At 50.6% G+C, this 23,903-nt stretch overlaps 1 protein-coding gene across 2 annotated transcripts in view; it reads right to left on the reverse strand.

Moving 5' to 3' along the window:
• Positions 1–23,903, reverse strand: part of SLC17A5 (solute carrier family 17 member 5) — a 1,156,538-nt gene that overhangs the window by 724,088 nt on the left and 408,547 nt on the right. For both annotated transcript variants that reach the window (XM_069606252.1, XM_069606253.1), the window contains exon 5: positions 17,672–17,758. In XM_069606252.1, coding sequence (XP_069462353.1) covers positions 17,672–17,758 — 87 coding nt within the window. The remainder of the gene's footprint in view (positions 1–17,671; positions 17,759–23,903) is intronic.

The following is a 23,903-nucleotide window of genomic DNA, read 5'->3' on the forward strand; positions in this document are numbered from 1 at the left end:
CCCTGCCTTGGCGAGGACCTCCCTGCAGTCCGCCGGCAACTCATATCCTCCAAACTCTAGTGCTGCAGAAGCCACACCCTCAGGTTGAGCGATCCGGGGTCGTGATGCAGCATTGCGCCTCGATTATCATCCTGCACTGACATTGTCTGAGTGTGTGATGACTCGTAGCAGGAGAGGCAACAGAGGAAACGCATACAGGAACCTCCCTTCCCAACGGAAGGAAAACGTGTCCCCCAGGCTCCTCAGCTGATGGAATCTGCTGGCGAACTTCTGGCATTTGGAGTTTGCAGCCGTCGCAAACAGGTCGATCTGGGGCCTGCCCCACTTGGTGAAGATGCAGTCCACTTGGTCCTGCCGAAGTTCCCACTCGTGGCAGGAGCACAACTCCCTGCTGATGGAGTCCGCAATGGTGTACTTGACTCCAACTAGGTGAAGGGGAATGAGGAAAATGTCTTGCCCGACGGCCCAGCACCACAGTTCCTGCGCTTCCTTGGAGGGCTGGGGAGCGAGTGCCCCCTTTTTTCATGATTTAGAACATCGTGGTGGTGTTGTCAGTGAAGATTCTCACCACTTTGCCCTTCAGGGACAGCAGGAACGACTTGAGGGCTCAGAACACTGTCTGCAGCTCCAAGATGTTGATGGGGAGATCCTTCTCCTCTGGCAGCCGCAAGCCTCTGGCATGAAGACATCCGGTGTGGACTACCCAGCCTTCCATAGAAGCGACCGTCTCCTGAAATGGAGGGTTTTGAAACCCAGCACCACGGGCGATCTTGGAGCAGACACCCCACCACCTTATCGCCCGATGGAACTTGTCGTCCAGAGTGATCTTGTCCACAAAGTTTCCGGACACCTGCACCCAGCTAGCATCCAGGAACTCCTAAGAGGTTGCATCTGTAACCTGCAGAGGTAGATGTAGGATGACATCATGCCGAGCAACGACTTGATGGTTCGCACCGTGGCCATCTTTATCGGCAACAGCTGCTGCGCCTTTCCCTGAATGGCTGCTGCCCGCTTTTCCTTGGGAAATGCTAGGCAGGACACTGAATCGATCCTGGTTCCCAGGAACAGCACATTCTGTGATGGTGTCAAGCAGCACTTTGGATAATTGATGGTGAATCCCAGATCCATCAGCAGTTATGGCTGCCTCTGTGCGTACGACGGCCAACGCTCACGAGCAGGCCAGGATGAGCCTGTAGTCTACGTACGGGTATACGCGAATCCCCCATAGACGCAGATGGGCCACCACCGGTGCCAGGCACTTCGTGAACACTCTGGGTGTTACCTCTGAATGGGGACGTGGAAGTAGGCGTCCTCCATGTCCAGCGATGTCAAGAAATCCCCTCTTTCCAGTTGGCTGAGCACGTGCTGCAATGTAACCATCCTGAATTTTTGAGACTTGAGGTACTTGTTTAGACGTCGCATGTCTAGAATGGGCCTCCAGCCCAGACCTTCTTCCTTACGAAGAAGAAACTGGAGTACACTCCGGAGCACCGGAGTAGCTAGGGAACCAGCTCTATCGCCCCTTTTCACCACATGGCAAGTAATTCCTCCAAGAGCTAGGGACGTGCTTCTCCTGACGGGCCCTCGGCGGGATCCGCGGACACCTTTGCTGAAATTCCAGGGTATGTCCTTGGGCGAGAGCATCCAGCACCCATCTGTCGGTGGTGATCTTTTCCCATTCGCTGACAAACCTAGTCAGCCGGCCTCACACAGCGGTGCACGGGTGGGGGCTCGATGCCTTGGCTGGTTCAGGCTTGCTTTGGCATCAGCGTCCTGCCTTGCTGGCGACGACGCAGACCTTCTCCTCTGTAGGCCTGGGAACTGCCTGTGGGCTTCCCTGGTCGTGGATCTGGATGGCAGACAGTAAAAGGAGCCAAAACCTTCTAAACCTGATCCTGCGAGGAATGACGGAGACTGCAGGAAATGCATGCAGGAGTGGAAACTAACAGTCCACTATGAACGCGCGTCCTAGAGCTCCTCTTGGGGGGAAATTCCCTGGAGCAGAACAGTTCGCAATTCCGATTGACACTGGTTGTGAACAGATATACTTGAGGGGTTCCCCAAAGGGTGAAGATCTCTTGAAGAACTTCCTGAGCTAGTTCCCACTTGTGGAAAACTGTGCTCTGCCTGCTCAGAGTGTCCGCCGCCGTGTTTTCCTACCGGGCTAGGTGAACTGCCGATAGAGAGACTCCTTCTTGAATTGCCCAGAACCAGAGCTACGTTGCCTTTCTGCACAGTGGTAGTGATCCTACAACTTCCCTTCAGGTGAGTTAGTACATGGCCACCGTGCTGCCGGTCATTATCAGGACATTCTTACCCTATACAGAGGGCAGAAAGGCTTTCAGCGCTAGTATGATTGCTCTCAGCTGCAAAAGGTTGATATGTAGTTTGGACTCCGATGGAGACCAACGACCGCTGATTATCAGATTGTTGGCGTGGACTCCACGCCTCATGAGTGAGGGGTCTATCGCTACTCTTATCTCCGGGCCAGGGTTGCCAAAAAGATTCTCCTTTCAGAATGTTGTCCTCGCAGGCCCACAATAGAAGGTCCTGTGAGACTCTGCTCAGAATCTGAAGGAGGTCGGACATCCTGCCCGAGAACTGGGACCACTATGTTCTGAGAGCCCATTGAAGCAATCTCATTCTCAGGTGAGCCTCTGGCACCAGAATAATGCACTGTACCATGAGGCCGAGCAACCTCAAAAAGTCAAAGGCTGGAAGACGCTGGGCACTCTGAAACTTGGTCACCATCTGCAAAATGTCTTGAGCCCTCACCTCGGGTGGCGAGGCTTTTCCCAAGGATGCATCCAAGACTGCTCCAATAAATTGGAGTCTCTGATATGGTATCATGTGAGACTTCTTGTAATTGAGGGAAAAGCCCATCTCTAGAGGGAGTGGCAGGTGACAGATGTTCTTGGGCCTCTTCGGGTGAACGTGCCCTGATGAGTCAATTGTCCATGTATGGGGTAGACATTAATTCCCCCTTTCCTGAGACTTGCTGCCACCACTGCCATTAACTTGATGAAAACCCTCAGGCGTAGGTCAGCCCGAATGGCAGAACTTGAAACTGATAATGAGAACCGCCAATGGCGAACATCAGTTACTTCCTGTGCTTGTGATGGATTGGCACATAAAAGTAAGCATCCTGAAGGACCAACAATACCATTCAATCCTGGAGCTGGACAGCCTGAAGGATCTGAGAAAGTGTGACCATCTTGAACTTGTCCTTCCTGTGGAACTTGTTCAAGTATCTCAAGGCCAAGATGAGTCTCAATCCTCCGTCCTTCTTGGGGATTTGGAAAGGGCATGTTAAGGAGTCTAGATTGTACATCAGGTGCAAATCCTGACTTCCTCAACCACGCAAATCTGCGTATGACAGTGCTTGCCTCCATGGCACTGCTAATGCTGTCAGCAGTGTCCAGAACGGATTGCAGAGACTCACACATTGCCCTTTTGCCATCCATTATCAGGTTCATGAAGCTGCCTCTTTCCTCATCCTGAGGGATGTGATCAGCCGCCATCGCTATGCAGTCCCACAGGGTGAATGTAAACTTTTCCAGGGCACATATGGAATTAGCAGATTTTAAAGCTATGCTGCTAGCTGAAAAACACTTTCTTTGCCCAGGAGTCAATGCATTTGTCATCCCTATCAGGGGGTATGGTTGAGTATGCAGCTTCCTTGGAGGCAGATCTAGATACGTGTACTACTAGGCTTTCTGGAGCTAGATGGAGGGTCACTAATGAATGACCTGTATTATTTGGTCACATTTTTGTTTACTGCCGGGCTGGACTCTAGAGCCTCCCCAGTTGGCCGCAACCCTTCTTTGCAGTGCCACATGGAATGGTGAAATGGGGTCATATTGAGGACCTGTGTCCAATATGTCAGTCAGGTCGGCCTGTTCAGATGCAGGAGCTGGTCTACTCCATCCCAAGAATTCCACCACTCTGGATATGTAGGAGGCATCTGCATGATCAGCCGGGTCCGGTTTCCCAAAATCTAGTTCTGGTGAGGCGTCTACCCCTCTAGCTGCCTGTAGGGTGTCATGTAATTCTCCAACCTGGTCTCTTCGGAAATAAAGCATTCAGGTACATTTGTATTCTTTTGAATACTAGGTGTATCCAATTTGTGACCACATGGCGGGACATCAGAGGTTTCATATCCCTCATATATTAAAGTCAAGGACCTGAAAAAATCCTTTTGAGGTAAAGGCGTCAAAGAATGTACAAATCAGCGTTGATGTTTTTTGTATCGATGTCAAAGGTGTCGATGGTGTCCACATCAGTGGCGTCGATGGTATTGACGGCTTGACTTTTGTCTTGTGCTTCGAGGGTCTTCGCCCTCGACTAATAGTTTTCTTTGGCGATTCCTCGTCTCGTTGGGTACTCAGACGCTCGAGTAGTCTTGGGTTTATGAACCAGGCTCAAGGGCGCGCAAGGTTTCGCTTTTGCATCATGCTGGTCTTTGACCGTAGCATGGCTACTTTCCTTGTGCTTCAAGGGGGTTTGGGGCCTGATCCTCAAAGATTTTGCACATTTTCTTCCTAAAGAGTTCCCACTCCTCTTTGGAGGAAGATTTAGTTTGGCAGACTACGCTGTTTTCTTCGGAAGACGAGGAAGAAGGTGATCTGTGCCTTCTCTTTTATTTTTTCAAAGACTATGAGGAGTGCCTGCTCCTCGAGTGGGATTGTTTCTTCGATCTTTTTTTGTGAGGAGAGGAATCTCTCAACTCGTGGGATGACCCAAATTTAGAAGAAGAGGACAGGGATTTGGGAACAATCCAACCCAACGAAAGAACAAGTTACTTTCTTACCTGGCAACGTTCTTTCGATGGGATGGTCCGACGACGTATTCTATATCTATGACATGTAATCACCACAGCTGTGCTGCTTCGGAAACTTTTTTCAGCGTCTGCGTCCTGCGTCGATGGCGTCGATGCGCCGTCGTCGAGGACCTCCTCCGACGTCATCCGATGTGATAAGTAGGACGCACGACGCCCGTAGCCTCAGTTGTAGTTTTTTCCCCCAGAACGTGTGACATTAGTCAACTGCCAGTCAGACACAAAGCCTTGCGGAACGTAAGCTGCAATCGCAAAAGAAATTCTGCAGCGGGGAAGGCAGGGCGGGAGCGATATGGAATACGTCGTCGGACCATCCCATCGAAAGAACGTTACCAGGTAAGAAAGTAACTTGTTCTTCGAGGGGATTGGGTCCTCCGACGTATTCCATATCTATGACAGACTCCCAAAGCAGTACCAGAGCAAGGAGGAGGGAAAGAATTTAGAATCAAAATTTAGAATAGCCAATCAAATAGCAGAGCAAAGGACCGCCTTGCCAAAGGCCAGATCCTGTCCTCGGATGGAATCGAGGGAATAGTGACGTACAAATGTATGTACTGAAGCCCAGGTGGCTGCATCACAGATGTTGCGAATAGGAACACCCCTCTGCAGGGCAGTAGATGCAGCCACACCCCTGGTAGATTGGGCCCGCAAGCCAGCCGGTGGGTCCTTACCCGCCAAGCGGTAACACTCCGAGATGGCTAAAATAATCCAGCGAGACAAAGTCTGTTTCGTCACAGCTTGCCCTAAACGCTTTCCAGCGTAACCAATAAAGAGTTGATCGTCCACTCTGACCCGGGACATGCGTGAAACATAAAAGCTTAAAGCTCTCCTAGGATCAAGCCTATGGAGCCTCTCCTCTTCCTTACCAGGATGCGGAGGAGGATAGAATGCCGGAAGAACAACCTTCTGGGCCAAATGAAATTCCGTCACTACCTTCGGAAGAAAAGAAGGACGAACTCGAAGGACAACCCTGTCCTTGTGAAATACAGTGAAGGGTGGCTTAACAGAAAGTGCCTGTAACTCACTCAGTGAGCGGAAGTAACCGCAACTAAAAACACAGTTTTCAGAGTTAACAGCCTCAAAGGGCAAGAATTTAAAGGCTCAAACGGAGCACCCATAAGAAACTTAAGAACAGGAAAGGTGACGGAGGGAACACATTAGTGAGCCCTTTCAGAAACTGTGAAATTAAAGGGATTTTAAAGTAAGAACACTCTTCAGACGAGCGCTTAAAGATGGACAGCGCCGCCAGGTAACCTTTAATGGTACCCACTTGCAAGCCCCTGTGGGCCAAAGAAAGTAAAAAGGACAGAACCATGGGGATGTCACATGCAAAAGGATCCACATTCTGAACTCTGCACCAGTCGCAGAACTTACGCCAACGCCAAACGGTACAGATTTTTTTTTGCTTGCCTTCGGGCGAAAGCAACACCTCCATCACGTCTTCAGGGAGGTCCCAATCCTTATACCTCAACCTTTCAGAAGCCAAGCGTGAAGGTTGAGGGATCTGACCTCTGGATGGAGAACCTGACCCCCCTCCCGTGAGAGCAGATCGTCTCGGTAGGGAAGACGACGTGGAGGGCAGATGGACAAGTCGAGAAGGTCCGGGTACCACGTCCTCCGAGCCCACGCCGGAGCAATGAGGATTATCCAGGAACCGAACTTCCGTAACCTCCGCAGCACTTGCGGGATGACGGGGACTGGAGGAAACGCGTACAGCAGCGGGAATGACCACTCCACCACAAACGCGTCTCTTAAGGCTCCTTTTGGAGGAAATTCCCGCGAGCAAAACCTTTCGCACTTCCGGTTGACACTGGAGGCGAAGAGATCCACTTGAGGGGTCTCCCAAAGGGCGAAGATCTCCAGGAGAATCTCCTGAGCCAACTCCCACTCGTGAGAGATCGCGCTCTGCCTGCTCAGAGCGCCCGTCACGTTTTTGTCTCCGGCCAGATGAACTGCCGAGATCGAAACTTCCTGCTGGATGGCCCAGAACTCCAGCTGCATCGCCTCCCTGCACAGAGGAAGTGACCCTGCCCCCACCTTTTTGTTGAGGTAGTGCATGGCCACTGTGTTGTCCGTCAGGATCAGGACACTCTTTCCTCGCACAGTCGGCAGAAAAGCCTTCAGGGCTAGCCTGACGGCCCTCAGCTCCAACAGATTGATATGGAGTCTGGACTCCGACGGAGACCAATGACCGCTGACTGTCAGCCCGTTGGCATGAGCTCCCCATCCCGTGAGGGATGCATCCGTCACGATCGTCACCTCCGGCCAGGGATGCCAAAATGGAGCCCCCTTCATCAAGTTGCCTTCGACGGCCCACCACAGAAGGTCCTGGCCGACCGAGGGCGGCACCTGAACCGGGTCCGACATCCTGCCGAAGGACTGCGACCATTGCGTCTTGAGTGCCCACTGCAAAGATCTCATCCGCAGGCGAGCCTCTGGCACCAGAAGAATGCAGAATGCCATGAGGCCGAGCACCCTCAAGAACTCGAACGCTGGGAGCGTCTGGGCATGCTGAAACTTGTGCACCATCTGCTGAATGTGAAGAGCCCTCACCTGGGGAGGAATACACTGCCCCAGGGAAGTGTCGAGCACTGCTCCGATGTACTGGAGCTGCTGTGTTGGCTTCAAATGGGACTTCTTTAAATTGAGGGAGAAGCCCAGCCTGTGAAGGGAGTGGCAGGTGACGGACAGACGATCCAGGACTTGCTCGGGAGAGCTCCCCCTGATCAACCAATCGTCCAGGTAGGGGTAGACGTGAATCCCCCCTTGCCTGAGATGCGCTGCCACCACCACCATGAGCTTGGTGAAAACCCTCGGGGCGGAGGTCAATCCGAACGGCAGGACCCGAAACTGAAAGTGCGAGTCGCCAACCGCGAACCTCAGGTACTTCTTGTGCTTGGGATGGATCGGCACATGGAAGTAAGCATCCTTGAGGTCGAGTGACACCAACCAGTCCTGAAGCTGAAGGGCCTGGAGGACTTGAGAGAGAGTAACTATCTTGAACTTGTCCTTCCTGAGGAGTTTGTTCAAACCGCGCAAGTCCATGATGGGTCTCAATCCCCCGTCTTTCTTTGAAATCAAAAAATAAGGGGAATACCATCCCTTGTTCCTCTCCGCTACAGGCACCAGTTCTATGGCGCCTTTCTCCAGCAGGGCTTGAATTTCCTGCGCAAGGAGCAGATCCGGACTCTGCAAAGAGAGGTTCCCCGGTGGATTGTCGCGAGGCCTGTGCCGAAAAGGAAGACAGTAGCCGTGGGTTATGATCTCCAGAACCCACACATCTGAAGTAATGGCTTGCCACTCTACAAGATGCTGCGCCAGCCTTCCCCCAACCGGCGAACCATGGGACATGGCCTCATGACTGAGTGGGAGCGGCTGCGGCGTTACCTGAGGGCAAAGAGGCAACAGCCCGAGCGGCCTTGGCACCACGGGTACCCTGTCGTCCACCTCTGGTACCCCTGCGTTGGCCTCTTTGACTGCTAGCTCCTCTCGCTTTACTGAAGGATGAGTAATAGCGAAAGGAACCACCCCTCCACTGCTGTCCCCTAGGACGAAAAGGCAGAGGTTGGCGAACTGCAGCGCCCAACGACTTTGCTGCAGCTTTTGAGGTCTGCAACCTCTCAAGGCTCTCGTCAGCCTTGCTGCCAAAAAGGTGTTCACCGTCAAAGGGCATGTTGAGGAGCCGGGACTGCACATCAGGAGCAAACCCCGACTTCCGCAACCACGCAAACCTGCGTATCACGGTGCTCGCCGCCATGGACCTACTGACGCATTCAGCTAAGTCCAAACCCGACTGAACGGACTCACACATGGCATCCTTACCATCCTTGACCATAGCAAGGAAACCATCCCATTCGTCCCCTTCGGGAATATGTTCAGCCGCTAACGCAACACAGTTCCACAGAGTGTGTGTGAAACGAGACAAGGCACAAATGGAGTTGGCCGCCTGAAGCGCCATACCCCCAGAAGAAAACACTTTCTTCGCCCAGCCATCAAAACGTTTGTCGTCCCTATCAGGAGGGATGGTAGGGTACGACGCCTGCTTTGCCGGGGCCGCCTGCACCACTAAACTCTCCGGAGTGGGGTGCCTGGTCAAGTAGCAGGGGTCGCTACTGGCTGGACGGTATTTTCGCAACAAGGATCTGCCCACCGCCGGGAGACTCTCCGGAGCAGTCCAAGCCGCCGCCACCCTTCTCTGTAAAGCCATATGGAACGGCAGTACCGGGTCAGTTGGGGGACCAACATCAAGGATGTCCGTCAGATCATCCTGCACAAACTCCCCTGGGGGAGCAGACCATCCCAAGTACTCAGAAACCCTAGCCATAAGGCGCCGGTACGAGGAATCGGCATGAGAGCCAGGCTCAGGCCTACAAAACTCCACCTCCGGAGAGGTGTCCAGTCCACTGGCATCATGCAGTGACTGCCTCAAATCGTCAAACTGACTATGGCCCGAGACAATTTCATCTGGAACCTGACTAGGAACCAGGCCATCAGAATCATCATCCGCCTCTGAAATATATTCCAGGTGGCGAAAAGAAGGCACCCGAGAGTGCTTGCTCTTAACCAGAGCCTTCCTATGGGGTTCCCCCGTGCCACGGGGTACCTCCGACACGAAAGGCGTTGAGCGAATCGGAGCCGGCGCCGAGAGGATCAGCGTCGACGAAATCGGCGTCGAGGAAATCGGCGTCGACGTCGAGGAAATCGGCGTCGACGTCGAGGAAATCGGCGTCGAGGAAATCGGCGTCGACGTCAGATGCAGCGCTGCCAGCATCAGCGGCGTCAACACAGCCCTCGAAGCCGGAGCCCCGAGCGTGTCCCTCGACGACCTGAGACGCCTCAGACGTCGATGTCTTCCTCGAAGACCTCACAGGTGCACACGGTCTCGAACGCGTCGAGGACCGGGACCTGGAACGGGTACGTTGAGAACGAGTCTCCTTGTCCGAACGGGACCTCTCCCGTGACTCGTGCCGACCACTCTTGCGAGCGGTGTCTCTCGACCTCTCACGACCGACCCCACTCGGGGGCGCGGACGACTTAGTACCCTGCGACTCAAGAATCGCCAGCATTTTCTTCCCGAAGGAAGCCCATTCCTCCGGCGTCGCACGGCTGGTGGGGTAAGCGACGTGCCGGGCAGAGTCCTCCGAAGAGGACCGGTGTCGGCGCTTCCGAGAATGCCTCGAAGAGGCTGAGGAGTGGCGAGACCGACTCCTAGAAGGAGACCCACGAGTCTTCCGACGATGACGCGGAGAGTCACCCCTCGAATCATCCGTCGAAAGCCCCGCAGACTTTGACTTCCGGGGCTTGGACACCCGACCTACCGACAACAACTTCTTACGTTCGCGTAAGGCTTTGGACGTGAGCGACTGGCAGTCGATACAGTCATCCGTGTCGTGGGCCTCCCCGAGGCACCAGAGGCAGGCGTCGTGCGAGTCCGTCACCGACATCTTGGACCCACACTCCCCGCACTTCTTGAAACCCGGACGCGGGGTCGAAGACGAAGTAGAAGACATCTTCACACGAAGGATTTTCACAAAACGAACAGGTTCGAAGAACCGAGAAGAACAGAACTCCAAAGAGTCGAGGCGTTAACCGAGATTCACGAAGCAACACGTTCGCGGAAAAAAACGGAACTGAGGCTACGGGCGTCGTGCGTCCTACTTATCACATCGGATGACGTCAGACGTCAGAGGAGGTCCTCGACGACGGCGCATCGACGCAGAAAAAAGTTTCCGAAGCAGCACAGCTGTGGCGATTACATGTCATAGATATGGAATACGTCGGAGGACCCAATCCCCTCGAAGCTTAGATTTGCGCTCTTTTAAGGCCTTACCTGTCATTGATTACATGCTCAACGGCCAGGCACCAGAGGCATATTTGTTAGCCGGTTCAAGATAAAAAAAAAATTGGTGCTGCATTTTATACACTTTTTGAAGCCCATCTTTGTAGTATTTGGAGGTGAAGACCAGGCCATTTTCAATACGTTTTTGAAGAATACTGAAGCGTGCCGTTAATCTCAAAGCAATCGCAGAAAAACTTAAGCCAATGGGCGCTACACGTGGTATATGTACACAACGATGTCAGCCGAGATGGAAGCCATCGAGGGACATCGAGTCGACCGTCTCAATGCACAGCGCCCTCTACCGAGAGAATAAAATGTTCCGAAGCAGCAAAAGCTGGAAACGAAGATATCTTAAGATGAGGAATACGTGGGAGGACACAATCCATTCGGAACTGCTAACTCTCTATAACGCACAAAACAATTTACTATGATAAGTGTTTCTAGGCGCGACAAGACAAAGGAAGGGGAGACAAAGGAAGGACAAAACAAACGATCTTACTCTGTCTTGTATCATTCAGATCGTGCAAGTGCAGGGGGAAGGGCGAGGGGCAGTGCCAGGGGGAGGGAAAGGGAGAGTTCACTAAGCAAAGCTCATGTAAGTTTTACCGAGGTGGGCGGTTCTAAGGGTATTGTACCATCAGACTGAAAAAAAAGGTCCTACCGTACAATACGACCGAAAAATGCTACCACCAAAGGTTCGAACACCAAAAGTTCGAACCTTTGGTGGTAGCATTGCACGTAAGTAAAAATAAATAAATAAATAAATAAAAGGCCAAGGACAATTCTTGCAGTCCTGTTCTGGATTAGTTGCAGAGGGCAAAGAGTAGAGGCAGGCAGATTTAGGAAGAGGCTGTTGCAGTAGTCCAGTCTAGAGAACCAGGGCTCTTGGGACAGTGAGCTTCTGGGAGAAAGTGAGAAAAGGAAGGGTACCTCTGAGGGGGTGCAGTTGGTAGTGGGACTTCTTAGAGACATCCGTGGTGTGAGGAGAGAAGGAGAGGGTGGAGTGGAAGACGACACCAATGTTTTTTGCCTCACAAGAAGGCGCAGGTAGAGTGCCCAAGGAGAGTGGCCAGAGTGAAAGAGGGAAAGTGGGATGAGGAGTCCCAATGAGAAGGATCTCAGTCTTACTGGCGTTCAGTTAGAGATCATTAAATGCACAACATTCCTGAATCGCGGTTAGACATTCAGGAATGAGCGAGAGAGGAGATGAGGTTGAGGGGAGCCTGAAGGAGAGCTGAGTGTTATCCGCATAACACTGAAAGTTGGGAGAGAAGGCAGAGAGGAGATGGGCCAGAGGTGCGAAGTAAAGGTTGAAGAGCCTGGGTGAGAGGTTAGAGCCCTGGGGAACACCACATGTGGAGAGAGAGGTGGTGGAGAGAAAGGACCACAGTTGGACCTGGGAGGGTTGGTCGGAGAGGAAGGAGGTCAACCAGGCTAGGGCCTGATCCGTGATGCACAGGTTGGCACAGAGACGATTGATCAGGATTGCAGGGTTGACTGTGTCGAAAGCAGAGGAAAGAACAAGGAGGATGTGGACAAAAGGAAGACTGGAGTCGAGATTTGAGAGCAGGTCTTCACAGGTTTTCAGGAGAGCAGTTTATGTGCTTCTGGCTGCTCTAAAACAAGAATGACAGGCATGGAGACAACCAACAGATTCGGTATGCAGAGTAAGCTGGGAGAAAGCCAGCTTTTCCAGGAATTTGCCCAGGAAAGTAGTGATAGAGATCAGGCGGTAGTTTGCTGGAGAGGAAGTATCAGCAGAAGGCTTCTTCAGGAGCGGGTGCACAAGTGAGTGCCTTAGGGGGGAGAGGAAAGTTCCTGTGGCAAAAGAGTGATTGCAGAAATCGGCCAAGGCTGGAGTTAGGGTGCCGATGTGGTCCTTGATGGTTGTGAAGGAGCAGGGAGAACTTGCTTGGACAATACTTTCATAGATCAGTAGTGAACACAGGGAAAGAGGAGAACGGAGGAGAAGAGGGACAGATGGCTGGAGATGTGCTGAGCTAGAGGGAGAGGAAGAGGAGAGAGAGGACAGGATCCCCTGCGATTTAGTGGTGAAATGAGAAGGCAGTGCTGTGCAGAGGGCCTGGGAAGGAACAGGAGAGGTGGAGACTGCAGCAAGACTGGCCAGCTCCTTGCAGATTTTGAAGAGTTCGGCCGTGTTGTTAGAGGCCGCAGAGAGGCGGGCTTGGATGTAGGCTCCCTTCTTGGACAGGACCGAGTCTGTATTGCCTTTGGAGCAGGCAACAGTCCAGTTTGTCAGAGGGTGCGCCTGATGCCATCCACTTCCTCTCGGCCATCCTGCACTTGCCGTTCAAGGGTGGCAAGGTCGGAGTCATTCCAAGAGTTTCACTTGGAGGTGGGCTTCAAATGGATCTTCATGACAGGGGTAAGGACATCAAGAGTGTTAGTGATAGAGAGAGGCATGTTAGAGAGGGCTGGGTCCGAGTGTAAGTCAGCCGCTCGGCATAGGAGGAGCAGAGAAAGTAGCGGTGAAAGCCTCCACCGACACGATTCATGGGCCAGATGGCCAAGAAGGTGGGTGGCAGTGCTGGGGTCGACTTCACCTAGGGGACAGATAGCGTCACGTGGGAAGAGAGAGGAAAGTGGTCAGCCCAAGAGAGGAGTGGTGAGAGGGTTTGAGGGGGGATGTAAGAGGAGATGAGAGCATCCAGGGTGTGCCCGGCGGAGTGTGTCGGGTCAGAGGGTAGAATAATAAGAGTCACAGAGACTTCTGAAAGAGCCCCAAGGAGGGGTTAGAAGCATCCAGATGGATGCTGAGGTCTCTAAAGAGGAGAAGTTGAGAGGTAGAGGAGGAGAGGTCGGCCCACTCAGAGAGGAAGAGGGCGACCTGGCCAGGTGGCCTGTAGATGATGGCTACAGTAAGAAAGACCAGGAGAAATCGAGAGCCTGCAGACCAGACATTCAAAGGAGGAGTAGGCCTGCATAGGAATGACAGAAGCAGGGATCCATTCCGGAAAGATTAGAACTACTCCACCTCCTGGACGGTTGGTTCTGGGTTTGGAGAAGATCTTGTAACCATCGGGCAGGAGACTGTCAAAACTTGTGACAGAGCTGGCCATGAACCATGTCTCAGTGAGACCGAGGGCATCCAGATCAAGGAGTCTGCAGATGTCGGAGGAGTGTTTGACAGCCGAGGGAGAGTTGAGAGTAGCGACATGGAGCAATTGACACATTTGAAAGACTTCTGTGGAGGGGTACAGGCAAGAGGTATGCCCTGCTGAGGTGGTAGAGGGGCCCAAGATTGGGCAGTGGCGGAAGAGGGAGATGGCAGAGTAGACGGAAGATGGAGAGGGTGCCAGAGAGGTGGAAGAGGAAGAAGGTGGCAGAATAGACACAGAAGAAAAGGGTAGTGCCAGAGATGTGACAGAAGAGGGAGGTGGTGGAGGAGCCAGAGGGGTGTAGGTAGGAGAAGCAGAAGAAAGGAAAGAAGCAAGTTGAGAAGACGTGAGAAATGCCTATCGAAAAGGAGGAGATTGGGCTGAGAGCCCTGGACCAAGACGGTGCATTTAGATAGACATTAATGATGGTCTTGGAGGAGTGAAAGGGGGCCAGGAGAACCTCCCACCGAGTGCCACCATTAATGGGAGAGCAGGAAAAAGGGGCGAGAACAGACACCATATGCCTGCAGAGGGAACGGCAAAGAAGATATCGGTAAGGGTCTGTCTGGAGGAAGAGCTGATGTAGGCATCAGCCATAGGGAGGCCCAGGTTAGAGACCAGGATGTCCCTTTTGAACTTCTTCCTACCAGACTTAGTGAGAGGGATAAAATAGGAGATAGAGTAGCAGTGAGAGAAGATGGGAGTAACAGCGAGCACCGTAGAGGGAAGGGAGACAGATGCACAACCAGTCACACACCAGGATGTGCAGTTGGGGGGGGGGGCTGGGATGACCACAAAGGACACAGGAGGAGAACATGTAGAACAACAGTGAACACTGTGTGCTTCAGCCAGCTGCTGAGAAATGCTGGGCTAAAGCCACAGACACGAGGCACCTCAGTGCTGCGGGGCACTGCCCAATCAGGGCCGAGGAGGAGGAACAAGGGGAGCGGAGGGGATGGGAATTAGGAAACAACGGGGTCGCAAGGTAGCTATGCCCAAAGTAACAAGGAAATATGCTGTTGAAACAGCACAAAAATAGGAACCATGTCACAGGCACCAGGGGTGGGAACGGGGGACTTCATTTTATGGAACAAGCAAAGCTTCAGGTCTTCTCCGATTTCTAAGAGGAGCTACTGGCTGCTGAAAGGCCCAATTTGGTGGCTCAGGACTCTCACTTCATTCTGCCCATTCTCCCTAGACTCTCCCAGGTGCTGCATGATCACCTTAAATTTCCTACCAAAACTAGCAATTAACTCACTTTTCAATCAGAATGCTACGGGCCTGGATGGGTACACCCCTCTTTAATAAAACATTGAAATCTCTGCTGCTGACCCTGCTAACTGTCTTGTTTAATTATTTCCTTGGTTCGGGCAAAGTATTCGATTCTATGTAGGAGTCTTTGCTCTCTGATTCTTAAACCGGGTAAGGACGCCAACCGCTATGGCTCTTCTCAACACTGACACCAGGATATACTCCAAGATTCTTGCTACCAGACTAATAGAATCCCTGCCTGCTTTGGTTCATCTGGCTCAAACCGGATTTATTATTGGCTGAAGCATGCATGATAACACTAGGCAGGCTTTCAACATGGTGGAGAGTGGCAGAAGACAGGGAGTCCCATATACCTTGTTGGCGTTGGACGCCAACAAGGCCTTTGATAGGGTTGATTGGAGATTCATCCTTTTGACCTTGCAGGCATTTGGTTTTGGACCTCATTTGTGGGATGTATTATGGCCAGTTACCAATCCCTCAGAACTAGAATTTGCATGAACGAGTTATGATCACAATTTATCCCTATTACCAGAGGAACACGGCAGGGCTGCCCACTGTCTCCCTTGATCTTTGCCCTAGTGATGGAACCCCTGGCGATCTGCATTCGGGCCAACCCATGTGTTCAGGGTATGCCTGTGGGCAGTATTGAGCACAAAACAGCCCTGTATGCCGATGACGCCTTGTTAATGTCGTCACACACTTTGCCGATGCTCCGATCGGAACTTGGGGTTTTCAGAACGCTTCTCAGGCTTTTCTATAAATTACGATAAGTTCAGAAGACTAAAAATCTCAGAATCCCCAGACAACAGGGTCAGGATTCAGCAGGAGTTCCCATTCCACTGGGAAACGACAACCTTGATTACTTGGGCATCAAGTTGACATTGTCTTTTTCTAGGTTGTATCAAGCCTATTTTCTGGCCCTCTATAAATGCTTCACAGAGGATTTACTGCACTAGGAGAATCAGGAGATCTCCTGGATAGGTTGGATTATGGCTTTAAATATGATAATTCCTAGATTTCTCTATTACACATCGGCCCTTCCGATCTTAATTCCTTGTTCCTCCCTCCAGATTTTGCAACAGAAAATTATGCAGCTTGTTTGGTCCAACCGTAGGCTCCGTTTTGGCAGGCAGAACCTACATTCAAATGAATTTAATGGAGGCCTGGCGATACTCGTCCTTCAGGACTATGTTATAGCGGCCAATGTTTTGTGTGTCCTGGTGTGACAGGCTGATTCTGATAGGGGTCTCTGGGTAGATATTGAGCAGTTGGTCACCAAGCATCTCATTTCCACACGGTCATACCTTGGTGGAGCTCCCAGAGATGGCAGGGGCAACTTACTGCCCTCTACCTTGGTCTCCTTGACGTACTGGGACCAGTCAAACAAATTATGGAAAGTTCTGCATGGCCTGAGCTCCTTGTCACCAGTTTGCGGAAACCCTTGTGCAAACTCTTGGACTGATCGGATCCGACTGCCAAGCTTCCCTATATGTAGCAATGGTAGGGAGATCTGGGTTGTTCGATTGCGGATGAGACCTGGGGGAATATATGGGCAAGAGCCGCATCTGCATCCCGATGTGTGACTAAGAGAATGCATACAAAGTCATGTACCAGTGATGCATGTACCCAGTCCGTCTTTACAAAATGAATCCCTCCATTTCACCCTTTTGCTTTAGCAATTGTGGCCAGAGGGGTGATTTCTTGCACCTCTGGTGGACTTGTGAAAAGGGTCAGTGATTCTGGAAGGAAATGCTGGCCCTGATTAAGGACATTACTGCGTCCTCATTGCCTATGGACCCCTGACAGTTATGCTGGGGGGTGCACCGGTGGAACCATTTTATCCTGTGAGGGGGCTCTAGGGCATTGTTGATTTGTCACTTGTTGATGGCTGCTCGCATTGCTATGGCCAGAAGCTTGAAGACGGTGGAGAAACCACACATCAATATTTGGTGGTAGAAGGTCTGGGAGGTAGCTGCGACAGAAAATGTTTGTGCCATCGCCCTGGGGTCCCTGAATAAGCATCTTGCGAGCTCGATTCCCCCTTCATGAGTTCAGCGAGAAATGTCCTATTCGGGCTGTCAAACAACAAATGTTGAGATGCTATTCTTTGATATGATGTCTGATTGTAATGTTGCATTGCTGGATGACTTTCCTGGCTCCTATGACCTCATTTGCCAGTGCCCTGCTGCTCTGCACCTGTTCCTGTGATATCATGTTTGCATTGCTGAGATACTACACCTTTAAATATCCCTCTTATTTACCACAGTTGTTGGGCTGGTTGTATATTGCTTTGATCGTTTTCCTTTAACTTTTGTGTTGCAAAATTGATAAAGTCTTCACAACAACAGAAAAAGCTTAGGGACCTATGCTACAATCCTTAAACGCACGTTTTTTTTAAACAAATGACTGAGAATATACTGTTTTTGGGACATTTCTGAAATACTGAGGCATGTTTGACAGTTATGAATTAAGCTGTTCTATTGCAGTTACTAAAGTGGGGCCCGAATTAATTATTTACCATTTGAAAATACATTGTTGTGCATTTCATGATCTTTATATAAACACAATTACTTAGATGCATATGAAACTTTATCCGGCCCTTACCAAATATGTAGAATACATAGATCCAGTCCATATGGAAGCAAATTAAACCAGACAATGGAAGAGAAACCACTGTTCCTAATTGCGCACCTAGGAAAAATACAAAATGAATGAGTGAAATAAAACATTGTTTGACTGGACATTGTTCAGTGCAATTGCTTGTTTGGTGACGGCATGTGCTCTTAGTACTTAGAACTTATATTGAATGTTTTTGCTTCCTTTCCTTATTGCATAAGCAAAATACATGTGAAAAACAAGCTGCAGAATATAAGCTTATTACAAATGCACTTGCACTGAAAGACATTTACTGGCACTCCTGTTCAAAGCTACAAATAAAATACAGGCACAGGGAGAAACACATGCTGGCATTGAGTAGATTAATGAACATATTAAATAAATATGTGTATTTGTAAGAACCATGATCGGAGTGAACCAAATGAAAACCCTTCAGACTACTGTGCCAGTGAAGTCTCCAGAGGACAGAGAAACATTAAACATGCTCTATTCAAAAGTAACATTTACATTTAAGGGTAGTTCTCAAGCGATTATAGTGAAAGAAGAGAACAGTGAGGAGGACAATTTCGAGTCTCTCATAATTTGGAGGCGGGGACCTCTTAGTTTACACTTTAATGTAAGTGGGTTCCCGCTGCTAAATTTTGGCAATTTCCCCTGCGGGTGCAAACGTAAAGCTCTCAATCTTGTTGTGGCCACACCACCACCAGTTACAGGATTGCTGTCTCCTGCGTCAAAACAGTTACCCGTTTGTGCCAGGCCTCTGGCGTCTCATGCTCTGTCCTTCGCCTCCTCGAAAGTCGCGGACTACGGGGCTCGTCTTTGCTACGCCTCTTCCTCTAGTCGTTGGGATTTGCTGCACTGCTTTCCCATTCTTAGCATGTGGTTGGATTAGGTAATTTCCAACAAAGAATCCAAAGTATTTTCCAGCGGAGTGGGCTACTTTTGTGGGTTCGCTCTTAAGCCTGCTTTCCTAAGAGCATGGGCAAAAGAATGCAAATGATGTACATGCTCCAGCCACCTGTTACTGTGGATCACTATACCGACAGATAGGCCCCACAGAAAGCAGCTACGGTAACACTCTGTCTATTAGCTGTTAAAAAGTGGCAGAAGCTCTGTGTAACCTAAAGGGTAGGACTTTGAATTGAAACAGGCCTTGTGGTGTTGAAAAGGCGTTCTTTTCCCGATCCGCTGGATTCAATTGAACTTGCCAGTACCCCTTTGTCAAGTCCAGTGTCGAAATGTACTTGGCCAAACCGAACTTTTAGATTAAATCATCAATCTGTGGCACCGGGTAATTATCAACAATAGAAATCGAATTTGTTTTCCTAAAATATGTGCAGAAATGCCAGGACTGATCAGGTTTGGCCACCAGAACATGGGAGGACCTAATACAAAAAGGGTGTTGGATTGTTTTCAGGAAAAAGGAAAAGGTGTTCGTAAATATGTCTGGAAGCGGTACTCCCTTCCCCATGTTTTTGTACACGGGGTAAGATAGGAGCTTGGAGCACAGCATACACTTGAGCTTTCCCAGCATGAGTTAACAGTTACAATGGCAGAAATCAGGACCCTAGATGGTCAAGTCTCGTTCCTCTTGAAAGTCTCTTGCTTTCGAGGGCCTGATGTATTCGCTAACAAAACAAACACAAAGTTATCTTTCACAGTTCACGTTGGGTGACAACTTCACCCATGGGTTCCCCTCTTCCGGATGCTGACCAAACAGTTGCTATCAATATCCCGGTCTTTGGGCTGCGGGATCCCGATCCCGATGGCCTGATAGGATTTACAACAAACGAACATAAAAGTTTTGCTTCACATATTTTCTGGGTGTTAGCTTTCCACCCCTGGATCTCCCTCTGCCGGGATCGGACACTCAATGACAAGAGGGACAGTGTACTTCTCCTGTTTTACAGTGTCTCTTGGTTTCTCCCTCAGTCAGGCTTGGATTTCAAACAACCAGCGGGTCAGCGTACTTCTCCCGTCTCCTCCTTAACGGGATACACTCCCCTTGACCTCTCAATGTCCTTCACCTAGTTTTCTGTGAACCTCTCTTTCTTAGGTTCATTTGATCAGGGCGATAATGGCTCACCCCTTGTTCCCCTTCTTCTGGGTGCAGATCCCTCAATTTCCAAACAGTTCTGGTGGACATCTCTTGGCCACGTTGCCCTTGTCAAGACCCTGTTTCTTGGGACTTTTAGACTTTGCCCCTTTCTCGTTTGTACCCCTCTTCTGGGTTATTCACTTCCCTTTTACTTTCACCATGCAGGATTCACTTCCCTTACTTTATTGTGTTTGTAGATCAAAGTCTTTCGATTGTACAGGGATTTTGCTTGACCCTCAGTATGGCCACTTTGACCTACTCTGCTGGCCACCCTGTTATGTTATGTAAGGACATTTCTACAGCGCACAATCACCCTAAGGTATCTTGGCGCTAGAGGGCAAGGCGCAAACCATAATCAGAAACCGCTCCGCTTAAAACACTTAGGTCTTTACGGCCTTCCAAAAGCCCAGATGGTTAGGCAGTTTTTTATAGCCATCGGTAGCTCATTCCATAGCAGGGCTGCTGCTACCGAAAAGGCTCGGCCTCCAATACGCACACGCAGGAAGGAAGGCACACAGAGCCGATCAGCAGAGGCAGAGCACAGACAGCACACAGGGCAGTAATGGTTACATTTTACTCTAAGAAATTCCGCACGTCCGCTGGTCGTGCAGCTCCCGATGGACGATGCATAACGCTTTGAACCGGATGTGTTGGGCAACCGGGAGCAAATGAAGGGAACGGAGCACAGGAGAAATGTGGGTCACATCGGCGTGCCTGTTGCCACACGAGCTGCTAGGTTTTGTAAGCGCTGCAATCGCCGGATCAGCCCCTTCGGCTGCGCCAAGTAAAGAGAATTACAATAGTCCAGCCGGGATAGCACCATAGCTGCCACCACCAGCGGACGGAGAGAGGCAGGGATCATGGGAAGCACTTTCTTTAACACTTTCAACTGAAAATGACCTGATTGACAGACAGCTGCTACTTGGTTGTCCATAGATAAAGATGCAGACAGGACTACACCCAGGTTTTTCACCGTCTCCGCCAGAGCCTAAAGGAACCAAGAGTGGAAGGCCAGAAAGAAGACACCCAGAGTGAGGGAACAGGAGGACAACCCAGCACCAGAACCTTAGTCTTGTCTCCGTTCAATTTTAGGCAGTTGTAGCTCATTCAATCCCCCACGGCCGCCAGGCACTGCCGCAAGCATGACAACACCTCAGGCTGATCAAGATCTAAACAGATTCGGGTGTCGTTGGCATAGGAGTAGCACCTAATGCCGAAGAAGCAGATGAGAAATAAAAGTATCCAGATGTAAATATTAAATAGAATCAGAGACAAGGAGGAACCCTGCGGCAGCCCACAGCTGAGATAACATGGGGCAGAAAGAAAGGGCGGCATGGCAAGGGTCCGAGTGCGGTCGGCCAGGAACGATGTGAACAAGGCCAGCACTTGACCAGATACACCCATCTGGGCATGACGGGACAAAAGAATGGGGTGGTCGACGGTGTCAAATGCCACTGACAGGGCTAATAAAATGAAGGCACCCCCCCTTCCCCCTCCCCCCAAGTCCACCACCCTGTGGCACTCTGCAGTCTCTTTCATATGGGGCTTGACCAGAGTCTGTCGCGTCAGAACAGAACCGACGTGGTGCGGGTTTCCCTCTGCAGCTGCCCTCCCTTTCAAAACTTGTTAAAGTTCTTTTCACAATTCATTAACTTGGTTCAAACTTACAACATTGCGCTTCTCATTCAACACAGCCCGGTTCTTATCCAATATCCCCTCGACTCACCGGCTGTGATGAACCATTTGGCTTTTGGATTTCATGGAATCAAGGCCAGCACCACGGGAGCGGGAGCTTCCCTCGGTCCTGCTTATCGGTATAAGCTTGCCCAGTGTACTGTTGACATCTGCTGCAAGACACTAGTGATATTGTTCGCAGTCTTATGCTCTCTTCCACGAAGGTTCTGCGGGCCCGGGATTAAAAGGGCAAGGTCACTTCTCTCCACACCACCCTGTCAATTCCAGCCACCTTTCTCCTTCGTTTGAACTGCCACGCCTGCTTAGCCGTCTCGTTGGGCTGTCTGTCGTGCTCGCCTTGCTTGTACTGTGCTGTCTTACTCCACCTTTTATCCCCGCGGGGAAAGAAAAGGGCCGTCGGGTGTGTGCGATTCAGGTTAGTTGCCTACGCCGGGTTTGGGACACGTAAGTAAATGGTTTTATTACAAGTCCGTTGTTCGCTGGTGTGTCGTGTGTAAGTATTCGTGTCGAAAAGGGGGGAGTTGGAATGTCAGAGTATCCTATGGGACAGGGAAGGTTTGTGAAATTAACGAGAATGGCTGGGCTGGAGAACAGAACATAGGGGCTTGTGGGAATTGTAGGACTCTATCTGAGCAGGTTGGAAGTGCAGGAGATATCAGTCAGAGGGAACGGAAGAAGAAAGACTTGAAATATTCAGATGGAGAACAGGAAAGCAAAGATTCTGAGAGATAGGCAGTTTTTGATCCTTATGGGGTTTGTGCTCCGAGGGGATTTATCAGATATGAATGGGTTATTGGTTTTACCTTTGGGTAAGGGAGATTCACTGGGTGGAAGAGATCATGAGCGGGCATAGCTTATAAAAGTTGTAAGGACTTTGTTCTCCTCACCACCCTCTCTGCGATGGTACTGCGTCTCACCTGGGGTATTCCCCCCCGAGCATAACTCCGGGTTCCCCTACCCAGGTGATCCTCCCCCACTGGTCCACCCCCAGGAACTGGATCCAACAGCAAAGGCCGTGTCCTGGCCACCTGAATAAGGGATTCTCAAGGTCTTACTGGGAAAATACCCTCAGGTTTCTCACATCACCAAAATGGTAAATCAGGACGGTATAGCTGGGGTCTCCCTTCCCCACGTTTTTAAGCATGGGAAAAGGTGGGACTCCTGAGTACAACACACACCTGGGCTTCTCCAACACGAGGTTACAGTTCTTTTCAGCGATATCAGGACCTTCTGTAGCCAAGTCTCTTTCATACAAAGTCTCTTGTCTCAGAGGGCCTGATGTGTCAAAAATAACAAAAAAGTTCTTTTCTGTAGTCTTGTACGTTGGGTGATGACTCTTCACCCCTGGATCCCCCTCAACCGGGCTCCAACCCTTTCTTAATGTTAGCCTCCCTCAGTCGGGTTCACTACAGCCAGATACACAGTTCTTTGCTTTATAACAATGCAGGACTCACTTCTCTTAGCCTTGCTCCTGGCATCCCTCCATCGGGTTCACATACCCATTCTAAATATAATTTTATCATCTGATCAGAAAGCGGGCTTCCCTTCCCCTAGCTTTCTTTCGGCATCCCTCCGTCGGGTTCACACTTGCCACAGCTCATAAGAAAATCACTCTAGACCCCCTAGGTTCACTTCTTACCCGAGCCCGGGTCTCAGCCCCCAGCCAGGCTTTCCTTAAGCCCCCAGCGAGGTTTCACGCAGTTCTATTAACACAATTTTCTCAGGGTTGTAACTGGTCACCTTAATTCATAGACATGCCTGTCGGGTTCACATTCTCCCCAGTAACTGTTATGCTCACCTGGTCTCTGCGGGGACGTTGGGGCACGGTTGCAGCCCTCCCTGGAAGCGGATCACCTTTGTCAGACTTCTTCCCCTGCACGTATGATGCTGGCTGCGACAGCTGATGACAATGTTCCTGTGTGGATAGATGAGATCGTGAGAATGCTGCTGTGTGACTGCTGTCTCTCTCGAAACCCTTCTTCCCAAAGTGTGGTGAGGATGCGCCGACCCATATAGTCCCACCTGTTGCTTAATAAGGATGAGCTCTCCGCCCTGCTTCTCACTGCAGGGGTGCTCTTAATGGACCAAGTTCCTTCACTGGCCCATTGTACGTGGCTGCCCAGACCAGCTGTGGCTAACCTTTCTAATGGTAAGTGTCTTTTGGCTTTTAAGTATTGTGATGTTGATTCTTGATTATTGTCTGTATCTTTTAATAATGTCCATCCTCTGCTTTCTCCCAACAGAGGAAATGCAGCCCTGAGGTAGTTGCGGTGCACGAAGCAAGGCCAAATTGGATGAGAATGGAGTCCACGATGCTCCGACAGAAGGTGAGTGTTGATTTAAGGTTGAGCGTGAAGATTTGTCAAAAAAGCGACCTTAAACATTATGTCTTAAACTCTAACCTTGTCTTTATCTTTTTCCAATGCA

The sequence above is a fragment of the Ambystoma mexicanum genome, chromosome 4p (genome assembly GCF_040938575.1).
Source record: "Ambystoma mexicanum isolate Mex_15411 chromosome 4p, UKY_AmexF1_1, whole genome shotgun sequence".
In the NCBI taxonomy this organism is placed as follows: Eukaryota; Metazoa; Chordata; class Amphibia; order Caudata; family Ambystomatidae; genus Ambystoma; species Ambystoma mexicanum.